The 21,543-nt window shown below is 55.3% G+C and overlaps 1 protein-coding gene and 1 long non-coding RNA gene across 5 annotated transcripts; one reads left to right on the top strand and one right to left on the bottom strand.

The window, feature by feature from the left end:
- Positions 1-1,210: 1,210 nt before the first annotated feature.
- LOC134733964 (uncharacterized) lies at positions 1,211-6,610 on the bottom strand. Its single transcript, XR_010117427.1, has 3 exons — positions 6,482-6,610; positions 3,894-4,057; positions 1,211-1,461 (listed from the first exon to the last, which is right to left on the bottom strand). It is a non-coding gene; the product is annotated as an uncharacterized lncRNA (long non-coding RNA).
- On the top strand, positions 4,002-20,868 carry IGSF9 (immunoglobulin superfamily member 9). Of its 4 annotated transcripts, none has more exons than XM_063624967.1 (20): positions 4,002-4,233; positions 4,790-4,978; positions 10,110-10,262; positions 11,033-11,193; positions 11,431-11,548; positions 13,110-13,251; positions 13,358-13,503; positions 13,644-13,738; positions 15,283-15,423; positions 16,006-16,122; positions 16,331-16,481; positions 16,666-16,789; positions 17,060-17,235; positions 17,488-17,738; positions 17,950-18,034; positions 18,111-18,287; positions 18,532-18,574; positions 18,907-19,767; positions 20,033-20,160; positions 20,395-20,868. In XM_063624967.1, exons 1-20 carry the CDS (start codon positions 4,176-4,178, stop codon positions 20,574-20,576), a joined length of 3,498 nt encoding a protein of 1,165 aa, XP_063481037.1. In that variant the 5' UTR covers positions 4,002-4,175; the 3' UTR covers positions 20,577-20,868. The 4 variants fall into 4 exon arrangements, with proteins under 4 accessions (XP_063481037.1, XP_063481034.1, XP_063481038.1 ...); XM_063624964.1 differs by having other exon boundaries at positions 13,596-13,738; XM_063624968.1 differs by having other exon boundaries at positions 4,066-4,233; positions 11,033-11,187; positions 20,395-20,826.
- The last annotated feature ends 675 nt before the right edge of the window (positions 20,869-21,543 follow it).

The raw sequence follows: 21,543 nt of genomic DNA, 5'->3' as shown, positions 1-21,543 counted from the left end.
TACCACTGCACTCCAGCCTGGGCGATAGAGTGAGACTCTGTCAAAAAAACAAAAACAAAAACAAAAAACTGCTTCACTCTTTTACCATTTCTTTTTTCTTTTTTTTTTTTTTTGAGACGGAGTCTCGCTCTGTCGCCCAGGCTGGAGTGCAGTGGCGCAATCTCGGCTCACTGCAAGCTCTGCCTCCTGGGTTCACGCCATTCTCCTGCCTCAGCCTCTCCGAGTAGCTGGGACTACAGGCGCCCGCCACCACACCAGGCTAATTTTTTGTATTTTTAGTAGAGACGGGGTTTCACCGTGGTCTCGATCTCCTGACCTCGTGATCCGCCCGCCTCGGCCTCCCAAAGTGCTGGGATTACAAGCGTGAGCCACCGCGCCCGGCCTCTTTTACCATTTCTTCTAGCCTTGCTTCCATGCTGCATTCATTGACATGTTTCCATTATAGTCTTATCAATAGATCAGGGTATTATGTTGAAAAGCATTGTTGAAAAGCTGCTACTTTGGGAGTATTTGCAGGAGGGATGGTGGGAGAGACTGGCCCACTGCTCCTGCCTCTTCTCTTCCATCTCAGTCACCCAAAAGCACTAAAACCTTTATACCTGGTAGAACTGTCCAGCAGGCAGAGCTTACTACGGATGGAATGGGTACGACAGTAGTGCTGAGCTTCCTGGCCCAGGATGTAATGAGATAGGGGCTTGGATGACTACATGGAGAAATGATGTGCCAGGGATTCTGGGGCCAAGCAGTGCTTAGGCCCATCCCAGAGGGTCTCTCATGATGCTGCAGCAGTGATTCTGTGAGTCTGATGCCTGGTGCACTCAGTTTGAGTCTTAGTACTTCGGATTGGGATGAGATCAGCACGTTGCTTTCAAGGAAAGCTTCCAAGGGAGCCAACTGAATGGGAAGGACCTGGACAGGCAATGTTGCTTAAGCCGACCCTGCATCCCAACAGCATCACCAAGCTGAGGAGGTGGAATCTCTGAGGGGCAAGATATGCAAGATGTCTTTGTGTCTGAGGGTGAAGTCTCCAAGGGAGTGGGTTTGATGAAGTTTGGGTTGGGTCTCGATCCAGCTCTGCCATATCCTAGATGGGAAAGCTTGGGCCAAGTTACTTCATCTCCCTGAGCCTCAGTTTTCTCATTAGTCAAAGGGAGCTTACGTACTTTGCAGGGTTTCTGTGAAGGTTACACAGGAGTTATAAAGCATCTAGTCCAGGGTCTGGCACCCTGCATGGGTCCAGTAAGTGATCTTTTATTTCATTCCTCCCTTTCAATCTCCCGTGTCAGGATATCCGTCGTTTCTCCCCTCTGGGCCTGTTTCTCTGGGTCGTTGGTGCCAGAGCTGCCTTGGGAGCTGACTTGGCAACCCCACGCTCAGAGCACAGCCTTCCTCAGCTGCACACGGTGGGAGGCGCCTGGGCAAGATTTGGGAGCTCGCCAGTGCAGACAGGTATTTCCAGTCCTGCTAGAGAAGCAATGGGTGGAGGTGGAAATGGGGATGGGGGAGGAGATCGGATGAGCCTGGGACCTGGGTGGATCCCCTGGGAGGAGGGCGGGGAGTCATGCTCCCTGCCTGGTGCTCCTACCCCCAGGCTCAGATGTCAACCCTCGCTGCCGCCTCTGCAGCGCGCCCGTTCTGGGAGCGGAGAGGGTCGTCCATAGGTTCCGAAAGAAGGACGGCGTACCAGTAGCCTGGCAAGGGGCCAGCTCCCGCAGCCCTGGAGCGCGGGCCGGACCCGGCTGCCCCTCTTGCTGGCGGCGGGAAGTGGCCCACCGGCCTTTCCACGCTTGGCTGTGCAGAGGTCCACGAGGGGGCGACCTGAGTCCACGTGCCGCCGAGCTCTTCCCTCCTGAAACTACAACTCCCAGGCCGCTCAGGGGTCCCGCCCGCCTCGCCGCGCCTCTGGCGGCTCCAATTGGCCGCCGCGGGAGGGGGGATTGGCGGTCTCCAGGGCGACGGGAGGCGCTCCGGGCATCCGAGGCGGGGAGGCGGGTCCGCCCCCTATTGTGTAGCGGCGAGAGTAGAGCCGAGCGGTGCGGAGCAGGTGAGGGAGGGGGCGTACTGGAGGTATAGAAGTGGGGGTGCTGGCGGGGGCATGGAGAGTAGTGCGGAGTTATGGGGGACAGGAGAAAGCGGGGAGTTCTAGAGAGAAGTGGAATTCGTTGGGGGAGCAGAACTAGGGGAGTTCTGGGGAGTGGAGTGGAATTCTTGGCGGGTGGGTGGGGGTTCCCGAAGAACTGCAGGAGTTCTGGAGGCAATGTGGGGGAGTTCTTGGTGGGTTCTAAGGGAAAGGAGGAGTTCCAGGGGACCAGAGAATGCGAGGTTGAAAGGAATTGTTGGGGGTGGGGTATCAGAATTGTATTGTGGGCTGAGGCAGGAGAATCCCAGGGAGGGGAATTCTCGGGAGGAGAGGATGGGGAGAAGTGGCTGGGCGGTGGGGAGACCAGAAAGGAGTTCTTTATAGTGCAGGAGACCTGCTGCAATTGGAGATCAGGTGCGAGAAGCTGGAATTGTGGGGGGACTGTGCGTAGTTGCGATAACTGGGAAGGGAGTAACGGGAGGATGAGGGAGTGGTGTGTGGGGAGACCAGAAGGGTGAGGAAATAGTAGAGGCCGGGGAAGTTGGAAAGATATTAGGAGACTCGGAGGAATTCTAGGGATGCCTAGTTACTCAGAGTCTCGGAAAACAGCCAGGAGAGAACTAGGGGGTTCCTATATACTTGGAAAAAGGTTTTTCCGGGAAGTATGGGAGAGCTGCCTGGAGGCAGTGGGAAACAGGGGGCTTGGTTGCTAGTGAATTGCCAGAAGTTAGACGTACAGGATCATTAAGTGGAGGCAAGGATCAGACTCTGTGGAGGATGTTTTATAGTCTATCCTGAACTTTGTGGCCAAGAGTGGGTTGGAGGCCTCAGAGCAGAGTCCACTTGGCAGCGCCAGGCCCTGGCATGGACCCTCTGGCTCTCTGAGACTACCCTAGGATCTGTGGGGCTGTCAGAAGCTCCTACCCTCCATGCCCCAGGGTTAATTTTGTACACTTCAGGGACTCACAGGCTTTTTTTTGGACCATGCCTCTGGGGTTGGGGAAAAAAGAGCCTGACAAACCCTGGCACCCCGAAGATATTGGAGGGGAGTGAGTGGGAGGGATTTGGGTGAGGTCCTTGGGTGGTGGTGCCTGGCAGGAGGAGGACTGCTTGGCAGTATCGTGAGGAAGTGGCGCCAGCTGCCAGCCCCGGGACCTGTCCAGACCTGGAGGATGCTGCCTGGATCCCCCACACTGGCAGGTGGGGGAGGCAGCTCCTCCTCTCCCAAGTGCCTGACTCACTCACTGCCAAAGCAGTGTAGGGAGACTGAATGGAGAAAGGCCTCGGGTCCTCAGTTTCCAGAGTTTTTCACAGAGGCTGGGGAAATGGGACAAGGGATTGTATGGGGGTGTCCTGGGACCACTTTCTGAGGCTTAAGGGCCCTGGATTTGCCCTTGACTGGCTCTCTGCCCCTGAGCAGAGATCCTCAGGGCCATTATTTGTCACAGAGGGGTGAAGGCAACAGCACTGGTTCCATCTTGCTGCTATACCTTGTGAGCATCAAGAGTAAGGAAAGAAGCGAGAGCAGGCTAGGCCATGAGAGTCTTGATCTACTATACTTCCTTCAAAAATATTTTTCCAAGCATATAAGGAACCCCAGTTCTCTTCTGCTTAGTTTTTCAAGACCCTCAGAATGCAGGCATCCCCAGAATCCTTCCACATTTCCTAAAACCTTCCCAATTCTCCCAGCCTCCCCCATTTCCTCACCTTTCTGGTATCTGCATTCAGCACTCACCATTCTCCCAGTACTCCTACCCCTGCTCTTACTCCCCAGGGCTTCAAGATCCCCCCCTTCCCCCTACCCCTCACTTACCTACACTCCTCCCTCCTTTCTCTTCCCAGTGCCTTTCTCTAATGGTGGGGTTTCTTCTGGGCTCCAGTATTGGCCAACTCTGCATGTTGCCTTGCACTTTGCATTTAGATCTGGTGGTTCTCCGGAGAGCAGCTTCCTCGGGTGTTACATGAGCCAAGCCCTCACTGTACAGAAGAGTGAGAGTTGAAACCTGTTCCCTGAGCTGATCAGAAGGACATCCCTTGGCCCCTCCATCTGGGCCCCTGTGGATAGGAGGGGCTGGGCGAGCAGGCCAGCTGGGCTATGGTGTGGTGCCTCGGCCTGGCTGTCCTCAGCCTGGTCATCAGCCAGGGGGCTGACGGTAAGCTGGGATCTTGGGCTCAAGAATGCCCTGTTAGCCGGGCGCGGTGGCTCACGCTTGTAATCCCAGCACTTTGGGAGGCCGAGGCGGGCGGATCACGAGGTCAGGAGATCGAGACCACGGTGAAACCCCGTCTCTACCAAAAATACAAAAAATTAGCCGGGCGTGGTGGCGGGCGCCTGTAGTCCCAGCTACTCGGAGAGGCTGAGGCAGGAGAATGGCGTGAACCCGGGAGGCGGAGCTTGCAGTGAGCCGAGATCGCGCCACTGCACTCCAGCCTGGGTGACAGAGCAAGACTCCGTCTCAAAAAAAAAAAAAAAAAAAAAAAAAAAAAGAATGCCCTGTTAGCCTTGGGGTGGGTATGGGGGTGTTCCTCAAGGGTTCCTCTTTGAGCATGTGAGGGCAGGGGAGGAATAGGGCTGGTTCTGGAGAAACTGAACTGGGGGTTTCTCCAGTCACCCAAAGTCCTAAGGTGCCTACAGAGATACTGATGGCACTTCCCCTCCCAGCACTGACCCTGGCCCCCCGTTGTGCCCTCATGCCACCCATCATGCAGGTCGAGGGAAGCCTGAGGTGGTATCGGTGGTGGGCCGGGCTGGGGAGAGTGTGGTGCTGGGCTGTGACCTGCTGCCCCCGGCTGGCCGGCCCCCCCTGCATGTCATCGAGTGGCTGCGCTTTGGATTCCTGCTTCCCATCTTCATCCAGTTCGGCCTCTACTCTCCCCGAATTGACCCTGATTACGTGGGTAAGAGTTCTTCTCAGGCGGGAGGTAGGGAGGTATCAGCAAGAAAGGTGGGCTGGGTAGAGTCACGCAAGGCCTCCTATGAACTGCTTTGTCCCTGGCCAGATCTCATCTCCAGCTCTGCTGCCTTAACTCTGCTTAACAAGCATGGCTGTGCTCCCAAGCAGTGTTAATTCATTGAAAGATTCATTCATTTACACATACACACTCACACTCTTGTAGCTGTGCTATTTAGGACTCCACGTGGTCTGTTCCAAAGGAGACCCTACAGCCCTTATTCCAAATATCCATTCTAATTCTGTAACTGCTTTTTCTACATCTCACCATGAAACCTCCCAGAGTTCACCCTGATCTGTAGTCTCCCCTCTTGGCCCTACCTTGGTCCTGGCTCTACTATCTGCTAACTCCTCTGCCCTCTCCACCTTCCTCATCGTCTTAAATGCTAGTTCAGGGGTTCGAGTCTTCTAGGGAGTGGGCTGATGGGGCAGCAGGGTGGGCACGGCTGTGACCTCTCTGCTTTTCCAGGGACACTCAGCCTGCTTCTGAGTAGAGAAGCACAGGTGTACAGAGAGGGTGGCTGGGGAAGGCCCAGGATCCCCAAAGGTCAGTGACTGGAAGGGGCTGGCCTGGGTTGCTGCTTTAGTTCGCACCTGTTGGGACTTCAAATCGTGTATAGCCTCCCTGGGCGCCTTCTGCTGCACCCCAGCTGGCTCCCTAGAATGGCTACAATGGCTCTGCTTCCTCCTAATCCCGGATGGAGCCTTAATCTAAGCGGTTTAGTGCCAGGTCTCAGAGGGCAGTGTGCAGGAGACCCTAAGGACGGGTCTGGGCTATGGGGCGAGAGAGAGTCTTGTTGCCCCCTCCTCAGAAGGGAGACCCAGGAAAGGCCACCTGGGAGGATGTTGATGGGGAGACCCCCACCATTTCCCTCTTTAGTTTGAATCCTGAGGGAAACCCCGGGATTGGCTGAGCCTTGCCACAGGGCGGGCTGAGCAGAGAGGGGAGGAGGTGCAGGCAGGTGATGCAGAAGGGAAGTTTCTTTTCAAACTGGGGGCAGTTATTGGCAAACAGCCTGGTGGGAGTGTATGTGTCTACACAAGCCCTGTGGGAATGGATGAAAGCGGGCCCCAATTAGCACCAGTGGAGAAAAAAATGGCTATGCCCACCAGCCCTCCCTCCCTGCCTCCGCCTGCCCGGGCCTGGGAGGGGTCTCGGGCTGCCGGGCTGAGGCCGGACAGATTCATAATGTTGCCTGACTGAGGGTAAGGCAAGGGGAGGTGGAAGAGGGAGGGGCTTTTCCTGGGACTCCACCAGGGAGACTTGAAGCTCTTCCTTCTCTCCAGCTTGTGTCCTGCCTTGAGGTCCCTCAGGCCTGACGTCACTGGATGGTTAGCAACTTTGTCTACCTGTGGGTCTTCTGTCTGTGCTGTTGCTTGAGCTACAGGGGCTGTGAGCAGTAGCCTCTGGGACTTACTGTCTACTCCTGTCCTTTATTCACACCCCTACCTCAGTCTGGTGCTCTTGGTCAGGCCAGAGCTGGCTGAGGGAGTTGGGACCTGAGGGAGGCCCCTGAGCCCATTAACCCTTTTACTGCCTCACAGTGTGGCAGGGGCCTCTCAGCCTTTGTGTAGGGGACTTGGAACTGCAGTTGCTAAGCAACAGGAGGTAGAGGTTGCTAAGGACAATGCTCTTCTGTCATAAACCCTCTGGGCAGTGAAGGGGAGATGGGTTGGGGACTGTTGTGGGGCTGGTGGCCTAGAATGTGTGCGGAACCCTGAGAGAGACTGTTGGATTAGGGACCACACAGAAGGGAAGGCTTCCCATCTTTGAGGACTCTAGAAGCATCTAGCAGAGGAGACTGGATTTATCAACGATGCCATGGAGCGAAAGCAATATAAAACAAGCTAGGACTAAAGAGTAGGATTCAGTTAGCTGCCGTGTGTAAAGCACCCCAGCCTGTGCCCGCACAGTGCCTGTGTGGTGTGAACCCATGACCAGGCCTCCGGAGGGAAGGAAGGTTAGGCTTAGTGGACACCAGCTTTCCTAAGGTGAATCTTAGACCAACTCATTAAAATGGCAGAATGGGCTTTTGTGCTGTATTTCTTGGGATTTTCAAAATGCCCCACACAGCAGAAGGGATGTGCATTTTTTTTCTGTGCCCTGGGTTGTTTGATAAAAATCAGTGACCTCGTTCTCCACTTAGAACTCCCCTGCTTGCTCTAGTCACCTCCCCTCACCACCTTTTATTCTTAACCCTCTGCCCAGTCACAGCTTCCCAGAAGCCTTCCTCACTCCTCTTGCTTCATAGTGCAATGTCTGGGCTCAGTTAGCATCATTTTTTGAACTTCTTTGTGGATGTGTGGACAAGAACTTGCCCATTTAGGTGACTGTGGGTTCCCTGCCTTCCGAGAGCTTTAGAGAGCAGAGACTGTCTCCTGTTTTTCTTCACACACCCCTGCATTTGGGAAGATCTGAAGTCAACAGGCTTTAGCCCTGCAGGTGGAGGGAGGCCTCCAGGAGGTGGGCCCAGGACTCAGGAGGACTCAGGGCTGCCCTGCTGGCGATCTTCCTGTTCTTCTGTAACACTACAGGTCTAGCAGTCCAACTGTCACAGAAAAGCTAGGACATGCAGTATGCTTCTTTGGATATTCTGAGTAACATCTGCACTGTTACCCATTGGCTACCAGCATCTCCCAAGTGAGAATACATAGATTACCCCCAGTGCCCTGAGCAGCACTTGGTCCTAACACCCGTGTCCATGGAAAGCACGCTGCGTCTGGAGAAAGAAGCCTGGCTTTGTCACTTACTAGCCATGTGATTTTGGAAAGAAACTTAACATTAATTCCTTCAGCTACAATGGAATTCTTGGGAGGATTAAATATGGTGACAACGCCTAATATTACATGGCCTGTATTCCACACTCAATCTTCCTTCCCTCTTCTTCCTTCTTTGTAGAGCTAGAAGATCACTATAATGAAAAGTATCATGTGGGACATAGAAGAGGCTGCAGTCTGGGGTCTGCAGGGCTCAGCGGCCAGGCAGATTAGCCTTCTTGAGGAATCCTGACAGTGGGTGGAAGGGTACGATTATGTTAAATATTTACCCGCTAGGCCTAGTCTTATCTCCCGGGTGGGGATTTCAACACCTAGCCCTTTAAGCAGGTCCACCCATCCTAGAGAATCCACACCCCGGAACTCATTCTAAGTAGAAAAAGACTCTTGCCTAAGATCACAAAGCCTGCCTCAACTTGATCCTTCTCTTCTTTCTGAAATAGATTATCTTATTTCTGAAATAGATCACTCTAGAGGTAGAATGGAAGCAAATTGGAGGGGCTGAGTGCATTCACAGCTTCAGAATTTCTAGTATTAGGAAGAGCTGGGGTGGACACTATGCAAAGGGACTTGGAGCTGCATTTGCATACAACATAAGATTAAGAAAATGCAGCCAGGCACAGCGACTCACAGCTTAATCCCAGCACTTTGGGAGGCTGAGGCAGGAGGATCCCTTGAGGCCACGAGTTTGAAACCAGCCTGGGCAACATAGCAAGACCCCTCTCTTCAAAAATTAAACAATTAGCCAGGCATGGTGACACGTGCTTGTAGCTACTTGAGAGGCTGAGGCAGGAGGATCGCTTGAGCCCAGGAGTTCGAGGCTGCAGTGAGCTACAATCAAACCACTGTACTCCAGCCTGGGCAACAGAGTGAGACCCTGTCTCTAAAAAAAAAAGAAAGGTTCCATTTGTTCATAGCAGAGGTCAAGGCGGGGATGAACAATGTGATGTAGAGGGGAGGAGGCTGGAGGCAGGGAGACTGGCAAGTAGGCTGTTGGAGAAACCCAGGTGAGACATGCCACAGGTGTAAAGGTGAGGACAGCAGAGAAGGGGAAATGTTTAGGAGGTAGGATTTGAGAAACCTAGTGAGCAAGTAGATATGGGAGGTAATCGAGGAATCTAGGAGATGCCAGGTTCCTGATAAGGTGACTTGGTGTGTGGTGGTGCTGTTCACTGATGCAGGGAGAGAAAAGGAAGATGATGTGTGATCAGTTTAGGGACAGGGCCAGAACTTGAGTGCAGTTTTCCGATTTCAAATCTAGAGCTCATTTATTTGTTCAACAACTTTTATTTGAGCATCCACTGATGCCAGGCACCATGCTACATGCCTTCCCTACATTATTTCTCTCCTCCACCCCACCCCAATTTTGTTTCTTTCTTCTTTTTACAGATGAGGAAACTGAAATTGAGAGAGGTTAAGTAACTTGCCCAAAAGAGTACACAGTCGAGCTGGACTCGTGCCTAGGTCTATCTGGCTCCCAAGTGTGTGCTGTATCACGAGGCTACACTGCCAGGGACCCATGAAGCTGTCTGGGGTGCACAGTTGCATCTAGGGAGGGTGCTGAGGGCTTGGGTAGGCCCCTTCGGTCTGAGCCTGGCAGTGTGGTGTGGATGCTGACTAAGAGTGGGATTGAGGTGTCTGGTTGTGCTGTGGTTGTGTGGCTTTGTGGAACTGCATGTGATCAGCCAGCTGGGACCGGAGTGCCCCGGGGCATGGAGAGGATATGGCGAAGAGGCTGCTGACTTTGCTGCTTGCTGGGCTGGACTCTGGCCACCCTAAGGCGCTTAGGCTGCTGATAATAGCCCTGAGGGATTAGGGGCTTTGGCAGGCAGGGTCTGGGTTCCCCTGCTAGGGCCTCAAACACTGCTGAGGTTTTCAGGGAAAGCATCCTCTATTAAGAGTACTCCCAGGAGCTCATACCTTCCCCTACAAAAAGAGCCCAGAGGTGGACAGATCCTGTAAGAGCCCAGAGGAGACTACATGCTGGCTCTTCACCTCCTTCCCCAGTAGTCCTGGACGCCAAGTGCAGTTCAGGGGAAGGTTTTGTCCACCTGCTGTCCCCCTAGGTTTCTCTTTGTCTAGACAGGGTCCCAGCTGTCGAATGGCAAGAGTGGTCAGAGGGGCCGAATGGAGGGACCTGTCCTGAATGACCCCAACCTCATCTGTGTCTCTCTGGACCCCACACTCAGAGTAACTGGGAGAGACTGAGCCTGTTCTTACCTCTAAGAATTACCAGTGTGACCAGGGGATAGGGGCTTCCATGGGGTTCCTTCAGCACCCTTGATTCAGGGCTCCTCCCCCAGGACGAGTCCGGCTGCAGAAGGGGGCCTCGCTCCAGATTGAGGGTCTCCGGGTGGAAGACCAGGGCTGGTACGAGTGCCGCGTGTTCTTCCTGGACCAGCACATCCCTGAAGACGATTTTGCTAACGGCTCCTGGGTGCATCTGACAGTCAATTGTATGAAGCTGGGGGGCAGGTGGTGGAGAAGGATGGGGAGGAGGAGGATGGTGACCTCTGGCTGGTGGGAGAAAGGGGAAGAGGGAGTTCTATTTCCATCCGACAAACAGCTCTGATGCCCCCCCCTTCCTGAGAGCCCTTGTTTGCTCACTTAGTAGTTGCATCTCACCCCTCCCCCACACTCCTGCCCTTTTCAGTTCTTCAAATATAAATTCAATCAGCCTTCTGTGTCAGGAACTCCCTCTTTCTCTTCCCTCCTGCTTCCCTGGCCAGGGAAGTGGGTGGGAGAGAGGGGGCTCTTGGGCCCTGAGTGAAACACAGCTCACATATATATAGCACTTCGTGTTTTCAAAATACCTTTTCACCCAGGCCCTTATTATTTCTCTCTCACTCCTAAGTAGGAAGGAGGTCATAATCATTCCCATTGCATAGGTGAGGCTGGGTCATGCCACTGATTAGTGGCAGAGCAGAATCTAGGACCCAGGCCTCCTCACTCCCAGAACAGTGCTCCTCCTGAGGGGACTTGGCTCTCCCCCAAGCTCTGGACATCCAACCTGGGTTCAGCCCCAGGCCAGTGTGTGGGGGTGGGTTGACAGAATCCTCACTTGGCCTGGGTGCAGCAGACAGGGTGGCCCTGGCTGAGAATTCCTATGAGGCAGGGCTGGCGGGTGGGCAGCAGGCTGGAGCCCTGAGTGGTCTCCCTGGCCCTTGGACACTGCTCTTTGGGCTGACAGCCCCACTGGGGCCCCTGATGCCTGTCTCCCTTGCAGCGCCCCCTCAATTCCAGGAGACACCTCCTGCTGTGTTGGAAGTGCAGGAACTGGAGCCTGTGACCCTGCGTTGTGTGGCCCGTGGCAGCCCCCTGCCTCATGTGACGTGGAAGCTCCGAGGAAAGGATCTTGGCCAGGGCCAGGGCCAGGGCCAGGTGCAAGTGAGTCCTGGGGGTGGACAGAGTGAGCCATATAGAGTGTGAAGGGAAGGTGGGGGCCTGGCAGTGGGGCCAGAGGACAGAGGAGGCAAAGGCCTGGCTGGAGGATGGGCCAGAAGAAGGGCTTGGCATTGTTTGCCCCGAGCCTGGGGTGCTGCCTCCCTCTGCTGGCCAGCCTCAGAAATGCAGGATCTGAGGCTGGCAGGCGAAAGGACTCTTCCTCACCCACTCCTTCCCTAGGTGCAGAACGGGACGCTGCGGATCCGCCGGGTAGAGCGAGGCAGCTCTGGGGTCTACACCTGCCAAGCCTCCAGCACTGAGGGCAGCACCACCCACGCCACCCAGCTGCTAGTGCTAGGTGCTCTCTGGAGGGAGGGCTGGGGTCCAGGGTTACTTATGCAAAGGGGCTGGGACCTGTGGCTGAATTGGTTCACAGCAAGATAGGAAGGAGATTTGTGCCTGAGGGCAGGGCCTGTGGAAGCTAAGGGGGCTCCCAATGCAGGCTGTTGCTCTGAAACCAGCACCTTAATTTTAAAAGGCTCAGTAAGCAGACAAAGCGATCTTAGTGCCCAGCAGTGTATTACAGTGGAAAGGACATGGGTGCTTGTCTTAGGCGGTGAGCCAGCTAACTCCTTGAGTCCCAGTTTCTTCATCTTTATGAAGAGACTCATATCTACCTCTCAGGTTTGTTACAAGAATTTACTTAGGTACAGCTGAGCCCAGTCACTGGCACATGGTAATTCCTGGCCAAGATCCTTCCTTTAGAAGGGAAACTGAGAAGCAGAAGGCCTGGACTGTGCCTTCATAGAGCCTATTATCTTTGTGGGGAAGTGAGACTAACTGGGGAAACAGGCAAGTGTTGCTGTCCGTGGTACTGTAAGAAAGGCAGTGCCGGGTAATGGTTAAAGGTGTCGTCTGTGGCATCAGGAAGCCTAATATGAATGTTGCCTCTCCTGCTGTCCTTGGGCAATCACCTCACAATCTCTCTGCCTCTAAGCCTTCATTTCTTCATCTAGCAAATGGAGACAATTCCCACCACAAAACTTTTGGTGAGGATTAAATGAGGTCGTGCAGGTAAAGTGCTTAGCACTCAGTGTCCCGCATGCAGTCAGTGCTCTGTTGTGTCAGCTCCCATCATGACCTCTTCTTACTGACCGCTCATGCAGTACCGGCCCAGAGAGGGGAAGGAGTAGTGGAACTGTAGTAGCCAGAGGTGCTTTTGCAAGAGGTATGTGGCGTGGCCAGGCCCTTGGGAGGGGCATTCCAGACCAGGGGTGCAGGGAGCAAAGGCATGGAGATGGGGGACAGCCAGCTGCCCATACTGACCTGAAAGAGTTCATGAGGGCTGACATATGGAAAGATGGCTGGCCAGGTAGGGAGGGTTTGGATCGAAGGGGTCCACAGGGCTGGGTTTGAGCTTAGTGTAGCGGGAGCCAGGTGCTATTGCAGGTTCCTGAGCAGAAGTGTTCTGTTTCTGTATGAATGGCCATTAGAGTGGCAGCTGCAGGGGGGCCTGGAGTCAGGGGCTGCTGCAGCATCTTGAGGTGAGGTATTGGGCACCTGGGTTAGGGCCAGAGACAGAGAAGTAATTCAAGAGGTGACAAGCAGGGATACAAATGGTAAATGAGCAGAGTTAAACTGACTCCCCCAAACACACACACCATTCCTAGGCAATGGAACTGCATGAATGGAGTTGCTCTTGATGGAACAGAGAGAATTTGGAAAGAAGAATGGATCTCAGGGAGAGGAAGAATTCTTGTTACATACAGGGGGAAGCTTCTGTTTCCATTCCCCAAAGCCCTGTAACAATGAGCCCTAGGATTCCAGAGGGCAGAGCTGGGAAGAGTTGTAGAGGTAACCTCAGGGTTCTAGGAAGACTGTGGGCTGAGGCCACCTTCCTCCCCTTGTGCACCCCACAGGACCCCCAGTCATCGTGGTGCCCCCCAAGAACAGCACAGTCAATGCCTCCCAGGATGTTTCCTTGGCCTGCCATGCTGAGGCATACCCTGCTAATCTCACCTACAGCTGGTTCCAGGACAACATCAATGTCTTCCACATTAGGTGGGGTCACCCTCATTAGGAGGGTGGAGGTGGGGAATTCACAGTCTCTGAAGAGCCGCTTGGCTGGGCAAGGCCTGGACCCCTCCTCACACGTGCCACATTGCAGGCGCCTGCAGCCCCGGGTGCGGATCCTGGTGGACGGGAGCCTGCGGCTGCAGGCCACCAAGCCTGATGATGCTGGCTGCTACACCTGTGTGCCCAGCAATGGCCTCCTGCATCCACCCTCAGCCTCTGCCTACCTCACTGTGCTCTGTAAGCCTGACCCCAGCTTCTCCCTCAGCCTGCTCCCTTCCCCTGGGCCAGGCCAAGCCCCTCTCCCCCAACTTGCCACTACTTTCCCCCAGACCCAGCCCAGGTGACAGCTATGCCTCCTGAGACACCCCTGCCCATAGGCATGCCGGGGGTGATCCGCTGCCCGGTTCGTGCCAACCCCCCACTGCTCTTTGTCAGCTGGACCAAGGATGGAAAGGCCCTGCAGCTGGACAAGGTACACGCTTGGGGCAGGGGAAGGAGGGTCTTAGCTTGGTGTTATTCTGCTCAGGACAGCAGGGTGGAGTTAGCTCAGTTTAATTCAGTTCAGTGTCTGGGGACACACATCTTTTGTGAACTTAATTTGTGTTATAAGACATGTTGCATAGGAAACTACTTAAAACCCCTGAGGAAAAATTTCCGTGGTTTAAAGTGGTGGTTTTGTGTCTTCTTTGGGGAAAGAAGAGAGATGATCTCTGGGGAAAATGATGGCAAAGAGTCAAGAAGCAGAACTGAAGGTTCTTTCATGTGATGACTGGGAAATTGTGTGTCCTGGGGGAACACACACTTCTTACCAGGTGCTGTGTGGGGTAGTGGGTTGAGGGCAGGGGCAAGGAGGCATCCATCCTTAAAGTGGGCACCATCTGGGCAGAGGACAGCAACACTGTCTGGAAGGCCAGGGATGGAGCTCGTGCCTTCCTCTTAGGGTGGTTGAGGATAGACCAGCAACAGATTCTGGGACTTTGGTGATGGGCCTCAAAGAGGACACAGTCATTCCCTTGCAGAAACCAGGATCAAGAGGCAGGAAGTCGTATAGTACGTTTATGGAATCATGGATCGTCCAATTGGGTGGGAGCTGGAGTGCCTGTAGGGACATGAATGGTGCAGAGAAAGCTGGAAAGACAGGTTAGCATCAAAAGGAAGAACTGTATGCCAAGTTACTATTGACTCATTCCAAGGCAATTGGGATCTTTTGTCTGCAGAGAGCATAAATTTTTTGAGGCCTAGTATTGCGTCTTTTCATCATAGTGTACCTGGGGCTTCTACAACAATAGTACTCAGTATATCTTTGTTGAATAATTAAGAAAAAAGTCTACAGGCAGTTGGAGCTGCTGGAGTTTGTTGAGCATTGGTGTGATAGCATCAGAACTGTGATCAGGGGTTGAGCTTGTCCAGTGGAATGTAGCAGGAGATACTGGACATAGGAAGAGGGGTTCTGAAGCTGCTGAAATGGCCCAGGTGAGAGTTATGGAGTCTGATTTACAGAGGAGGACATGATGAAGAATGGGCTCATGCTCTGACAAAAGGGACTTCCCAGGTGACTGGCTTAGTGAGTATTTCACTAGCAGGAGTGAGGGAACGTGAGGAGGCAGACTTCAGCAAGAAGGATGGTGGGCCCTTTAATAGAGAAATAGGAGCTGGTTTGGAGTGGAAGACTCTGAACTTAGTTGTGGAGTGCTGGGAAGAGAGCCAGGTGAATCCCCAGCAGGCAGGAAGCCCCATGCAGCCCAACTCCAGGGGTGGCCATTCACAGTGTATTTTCTGTGAGTGGCACCCCCTGGAGTTGTGCAGTCACAGCCTCACACCATTGGGAGGGGTCCCTCTGTAGGAAAGAGAGAAAGGAAGCACTGGAAATCAGAGAGAGGTCAGGCCTAGACATGGAGCTGCTGGAGTCCTCTGCACAGCTGTGGGTTTCTCGTCCTGCCCCCTCTCTTGTACCGCTATCCCGGGCTTGTCTCTGCTGAGCTCCTCTCTCTAGCTGTCATCTTCTCTTCCTTCCAGTTCCCTGGCTGGTCCCAGGGCACAGAAGGCTCACTGATCATCACCCTGGGGAACGAGGATGCCCTGGGAGAATACTCCTGCACCCCCTACAATAGTCTTGGTACCGCCGGGCCCTCCCCTGTGACCCGCGTGCTGCTCAAGGTTAGGCCAGGGGTGGGCGGGGGCCTGTGGTGACAGTGGGTCAGATGGCTAGAGATGGTGCTAAGGCCAGGCTGATGGGGGTGGGGTGGGGCAGACACATGGGGAGGGGTTTCCAAGTTTGTTTCCCATGGTGGCCATGGCAGCAGCTGCCTGAGGCCATCCCAGAGGTTTCTGCAGAGGTGGTGCTCGGGAGGTGGGACATCAATCACACACATCCGAAAGTAAGATACCCTGTTTGCCCCAACTCTCACTAACCTTGACCGTGCTGCCTCCCTCTCTGGAGCTCTGGGAGGAAGAATGTTCTGCAGAGGTTTGTACATCTCTGAGAGTCCTGCCTAAGCCTGCCAGCCCTTACTACACCACCATTTTCCTCCAGCCCCTACCCACTGGGGAACAGAAACAGAGCCAGAGAGGAATTGAGAATGGGGGGAGAATGAGGTGGAGACAGGCTTGGTGAGTGTTTAGCTAGGGGGAGTGAGGGAGAGTGAGGTGAGACATGGCATGACAGGGAGCGCAGAGAGGGGGAGTGGCCAGCCTTAGATGTAAGAGAGGGCCCCTTCCAATGCCAGATCTGGCTTGCAGGCTCCCCCAGCTTTTATAGAGCGGCCCAAGGAAGAATATTTCCAAGAAGTAGGGCGGGAGCTGCTCATCCCCTGCTCTGCCCAAGGGGACCCTCCTCCTGTTGTCTCTTGGGCCAAGGTAAGGCTCCTGAGCCCGCTCTGCCTGTACCCGTGCCCACTACACCCCTGCCTCTCGTGCCCCAGCCATTTTGTGGGAGGGAGGGTGTGGGAAGGAGAGAGCTGTCAGAGGCAGGGTGGGGAGGAACTGGAGCTGCCTGGGGAGATGAGGGGCGCCCTTGGTGAGGGGTGGCTGCGTGTGTCCTCAGGGCTCACCAGTGGTTCTGTAGGTGGGCCGGGGGCTGCAAGGCCAGGCCCAGGTGGACAGCAACAGCAGCCTCATCCTGCGACCATTGACCAAGGAGGCCCACGGCCGCTGGGAATGCAGTGCCAGCAATGCTGTGGCCCGAGTGGCCACTTCCACGAACATCTACGTGCTGGGTTAGTGGCTGGAGAGAGGGCCAGGGGCTGGGAGAAACTACGTGGGAATCGTTTTTGGAGGCCCAGAAAGGGGATCATGGGTGTGGGATCCCTGGGATGACGATGGGTGAAGGCCCTGGGGCCCCTGCTACTCTCTACACTCCCTCAGGCCCTGACCACCATCCCTCCATTTCCCCCTGCCCAGGCACTAGCCCTCATGTTGTCACCAATGTGTCCGTGGTGCCTTTGCCCAAGGGTGCCAATGTCTCCTGGGAGCCTGGCTTTGATGGTGGCTATCTGCAGAGATTCAGTGTCTGGTACACCCCACTGTGAGTGACCTGCTCCTGCCATTTTTCTGCGCCAGTCTTGACTCCTTTCCTCTCCTCCTTGAACCTATCTGGTGTTCTGCCCTTTCTTCTGTCCCTCTATCCCTCACCAGTCCTGGCTCTGCTTCCCTGTTTCCAGACTCTGAGGCATTCAGGGCCAAGGTCCTGAGACCTTGGATGGTTGAGCAGAGGGGAGGTGGTTAGATCTCTGGACCCCAGATCTTCTGGTCTTCCTAGCTCAAGAGGTGCCCCCCATGTCCTCATGTCTCCCAGGGCCAAGCGTCCTGACCGAATGCACCATGACTGGGTGTCCTTGGCAGTGCCTGTGGGGGCTGCTCACCTCCTAGTGCCAGGGCTGCAGCCCCACACCCAGTACCAGTTCAGCGTGCTAGCTCAGAACAAGCTGGGGAGTGGTCCCTTCAGCGAAATCGTCTTGTCTGCTCCTGAAGGTGAGAAGCTTCTCGTCCCAGAACAGCAGAGACAAGGATGGGGAAGGGCTGCTAGGAGAGCTGGGATATGGGAGGCCCTGGGTGGGAAGGGGCAGAGGTGCTGGCCAGCTTGGGGTCCAGAGGGGTGTGTGGAAGATGATTTGAGCTTGTCTTCAGGGGCTCTGGGAGAAGAGTTAGGCACTGGGGGTTGTGGAAGGCCAGGGGAGGGGCGCTGGGAATCCTTGCTCTGACCTGCCTTTCGGTCCCATGCAGGGCTTCCTACCACACCAGCTGCACCCAGGCTTTCCCCAACAGAGATACCGCCTCCCCTGTCCCCTCCGCGGGGTCTGGTGGCAGTGAGGACACCCCGAGGGGTACTCCTGCATTGGGATCCCCCAGAGCTGGTCCCTAAGAGACTGGATGGCTACGTCTTGGAAGGACGGCAAGGCTCCCAGGGCTGGGAGGTGCTGGACCCGGCTGTGGCAGGCACAGAAACAGAGCTGCTGGTGCCAGGCCTCATCAAGGTATGTGCGAGAGGCGATAAAGAGAGCGGCCTCCTAGGGGCTCTCCTGCGTCCTTCTCCATTGCCCAAACCCTATCTTCTCATCTTGATTTGAGCTCTTCACCTCCGCATCCTACCTCACCCTTCCGTCCCACGTGCAGTCTTTCCGCGCACCGCTGGGTTGGGCGGTGCTGGGCCCTTACCTCCCTCCTGGTACCCCATCCCCATCGCAGGATGTTCTCTACGAGTTGCGCCTCGTAGCCTTCGCGGGCAGCTTCGTCAGCGACCCCAGCAACACGGCCAACGTCTCCACTTCCGGTGAGCACCTGGCGTGAGGGAGGAGCCCCAGGGTTGCTCCGAGTCCACTGACCCTCCCTCGTGGCCCCCTGCCTAGGTCTGGAGGTCTACCCTTCGCGCACGCAGCTGCCGGGCCTCCTGCCCCAGCCCGTGCTGGCCGGCGTGGTGGGCGGAGTCTGCTTTCTGGGCGTGGCCGTCCTTGTGAGCATCCTGGCCGCCTGCCTCATGAACCGGCGCAGGGCCGCCCGCCGCCGCCGCAAGCGCCTCCGCCAAGGTAAGCCCCTCCACCCTCAGCCCTGCTACTGCGCACTTGGGCCTAGCCTCCTTAAGCCCCTCCTACCTGGGGGAAAATCCCTCGCTCCTGTGTGATCCAGGTGCATTCTCTTAGTCCTGCATCTGGTCCTGCCTACGCTTTTCCCAGCCGGACGGGGTTGGGCGCCTGGTGTTGGGTGAGAGAGTCTCCACCTAGAGGGCCTTGATTTTTGCCTGTGTCACCTACCATTCTCGTGCCCTTCCAGATCCACCTCTTATCTTCTCTCCGACCGGGAAGTCAGCTGCACCGTAAGTGCCTCCACCTCCCTGGCTTTCTTCTGCCTTTCCATTGTACGTGCCAGTATCTTCTGCTTCCTTTTTTGCATCTTTACTGGGGGGATGTTGGGTGTTGGGGAGGAACAAAAGTGGGAGAGGGTAAGAAGGCGTGTGCAGTGGCCCCAGCCTGTGGCCGGTCCAGTATGGCCTGTGCCTTCCCTCCACCCCTCCACCTTGTTGGTCCTTTCCTCGCTTGTTCTCCCTAGCTCTGCTCTGTTGTTCACTAAACCTCTCAAGGCCTGACGCTGGCTCCTGGGAGGGGGACCTGCCCCTACCACAGACCCTGATCTCCTGTCCTTCCCCAGCTCTGCTCTGGGCTCAGGCAGTCCTGACAGCGTGGCGAAGCTGAAGCTCCAGGGATCCCCAGTCCCCAGCCTGCGCCAGAGTCTGCTCTGGGGGGATCCTGCCGGAAATCCCAGCCCCCACCCAGATCCTCCATCTAGCCGGGGACCCTTACCCCTGGAGCCCATTTGCCGGGGCCCAGACGGGCGCTTTGTGATGGGGCCCACTGTGGCGGCCCCCCAGGAAAGGTCAGGCCCGGAGCAGGCAGAACCTCGGACTCCAGCCCAGCGTCTGGCCCGGTCCTTTGACTGTAGCAGCAGCAGCCCCAGTGGGGCACCCCAGCCCCTCTGCATTGAAGACATCAGCCCTGTGGCACCCCCTCCAGCAGCCCCACCTAGTCCCTTGCCAGGTCCCGGACCCCTGCTCCAGTACCTGAGCCTGCCCTTCTTCCGAGAGATGAATGTGGATGGGGACTGGCCCCCTCTAGAGGAGCCCAGCCCTGCTGCACCCCCAGATTACATGGATACCCGGCGCTGTCCCACCTCATCTTTCCTTCGTTCTCCAGACACCCCTCCTGTGTCCCCCAGGGAATCACTTCCTGGGGCTGTGGTAGGGGCTGGGGCCACTGCAGAGCCCCCTTACACAGCCCTGGCTGACTGGACACTGAGGGAGCGGCTGCTGCCAGGCCTTCTCCCTGCTGCCCCTCGAGGCAGCCTCACCAGCCAGAGCAGTGGGCGAGGCAGTGCTTCGTTCCTGCGGCCCCCCTCCACAGCCCCCTCTGCAGGAGGCAGCTACCTCAGCCCTGCTCCAGGAGACACCAGCAGCTGGGCCAGTGGCCCTGAGAGATGGCCCCGAAGGGAGCATGTGGTGACAGTCAGCAAGAGGTGAGAGCAGTCCCTGCACATCCCTACCTCCACCTCAGTCCCACCCCAGACCTCTCACCCCTCTCCCAATACCCTGCACCTTCTCTGCTCCACTCCCACCCTGGGAATGGGAAACCTCGTCTCCTTTTAGAAGCTTTTGCTGAGGTCCAGGGATTTTTCAGGGGAAACCCATGGCCTAACGTGAGTTTGCGGTCGCTGAATTCAGACTCTTCTGAACAGCCTCTATTCCTACACCCACACCATATGTTTGTCTTTTTTTTTACAGGAGGAACACATCTGTGGATGAGAACTATGAGTGGGACTCAGAATTCCCTGGGGACATGGAATTGCTGGAGACTTTGCACCTGGGCTTGGCCAGCTCCCGGCTCAGACCTGAAGCTGAGCCAGAGCTAGGTGTGCGAGCCCCCCGGAAAGGCAGGCATCTCGGCCATGCTGTCCCACATCCCCCCTGCCACCTTAGGACCCATCTATTCCCAGTCAGGCCCTGCCTCCCAGGCTCCTCTGCTCTAGACTGTGCCTTGCCCCCTTGGGCCATCTGTACTGGAAGGGCCTAGTGAGCTTCACATCTGAGCTTTTCACTCAGTGAACCTCAGGGCTTCTTCTTATTGTCCTGCCCGCCTCTTGCAGGTGTGAAGACTCCAGAGGAGGGCTGCCTCCTGAACACTGCCCATGTTACTGGCCCTGAGGCCCGCTGTGCTGCCCTTCGGGAGGAATTCCTGGCCTTCCGCCGCCGCCGAGATGCTACTAGGGCTCGGCTACCAGCCTATCGACAGCCAGTCCCCCACCCCGAACAGGCCACTCTGCTGTGAACATCCCTAATGTGAGGCTGGGAAAAGGCATATGGACCTGCAAAGGAGGCCCCCAACCAGACAGACCTAGTTTCAAACTAGGGCACTGCCCCTGCCTGCCCCTTTGGTGCCCAGACACAGACCCTGATAGTGGGCTTGGGTCACCTTGGTATGGAATGTATGTGCTGACCTCCTAGGTGAGTCTGGGGATTGGAACAGGGATCTTAGGTCTGCCTCTCTCTCTCTCTCTCTCTTTCTCTGTGTGTGTGTGTGTGTGAAGTTTTTTACAGGTGAATAAACAAAGTTTGAAAGATGTTTCTGTGTGTTATCTGTCTTTGAGAGAGTGCCAGGAAAATCCCTGGACCCTTAAAGAAGAGGAGAATCTTCTTGAATGAATGGAGGTGCATTCAGCATTCATTCAAGAAACATTTATTGAGTGCTTACTGAGGCCAGCTACTAAAGGCCAGCCATTGAAGTAGATACTGAGAAAATACAAAGCTCTTGAAGACATGCCTTTGCCCTTGAGTTCTTTCTAGTCAGTGAGGCAGACAAGTAAAGAAATAGTTACCGTATGATGTGATAAGTTCTGTGATAAAGCTATGTGTTGGTTATTGTAGCACAAAGGAAGATGTTGCATTCAAGGCCACATTTAATGAACGCTAATATTGTGTGCTGGGACAAATGCCACATATTGGGGGGGAGTCCTCAGGACCCTCGCAGATGGTGGTAATAATAATAATAGTACTCACTATGTGCCAGGCACTGCTCTAAGCCCTATAGGTGGACTGTTTAGTTCTCTACAATTCTATGAATTAGGTAGTACTCTTAGCTCTGTTCTATAGACCAGGAAACTCAAGCATAGAATGCACAACAGTCACACAGCAGGTAAAGGGTAGAGCAGGTGGGGAGCCAGTCAAGGAAGGGAAACTATCCTAGGCAGAGGAATAGCCTTTGTAAAGGCACAGAGGAGTGAGAATGCTTGACAATC

The sequence above is a fragment of the Symphalangus syndactylus genome, chromosome 12 (genome assembly GCF_028878055.3).
Source record: "Symphalangus syndactylus isolate Jambi chromosome 12, NHGRI_mSymSyn1-v2.1_pri, whole genome shotgun sequence".
Taxonomy (NCBI): Eukaryota; Metazoa; Chordata; class Mammalia; order Primates; family Hylobatidae; genus Symphalangus; species Symphalangus syndactylus.
This window is presented reverse-complemented; position numbering and strand designations above follow the sequence as displayed.

What these genes read in the sequence shown, in the direction of transcription:
- IGSF9 (XM_063624964.1), top strand. Translation starts at nt 4,176, where the DNA reads ATGGTGTGGTGCCTCGGCCTGGCTGTCCTCAGCCTGGTCATCAGCCAG. An exon ending in CACGAACATCTACGTGCTGG is followed by an intron (nt 16,482 to 16,665) that starts GTTAGTGGCTGG and finishes CCCCCTGCCCAG; the next exon opens with GCACTAGCCCTCATGTTGTC. An exon ending in CGTCTTGTCTGCTCCTGAAG is followed by an intron (nt 17,236 to 17,487) that starts GTGAGAAGCTTC and finishes GGTCCCATGCAG; the next exon opens with GGCTTCCTACCACACCAGCT.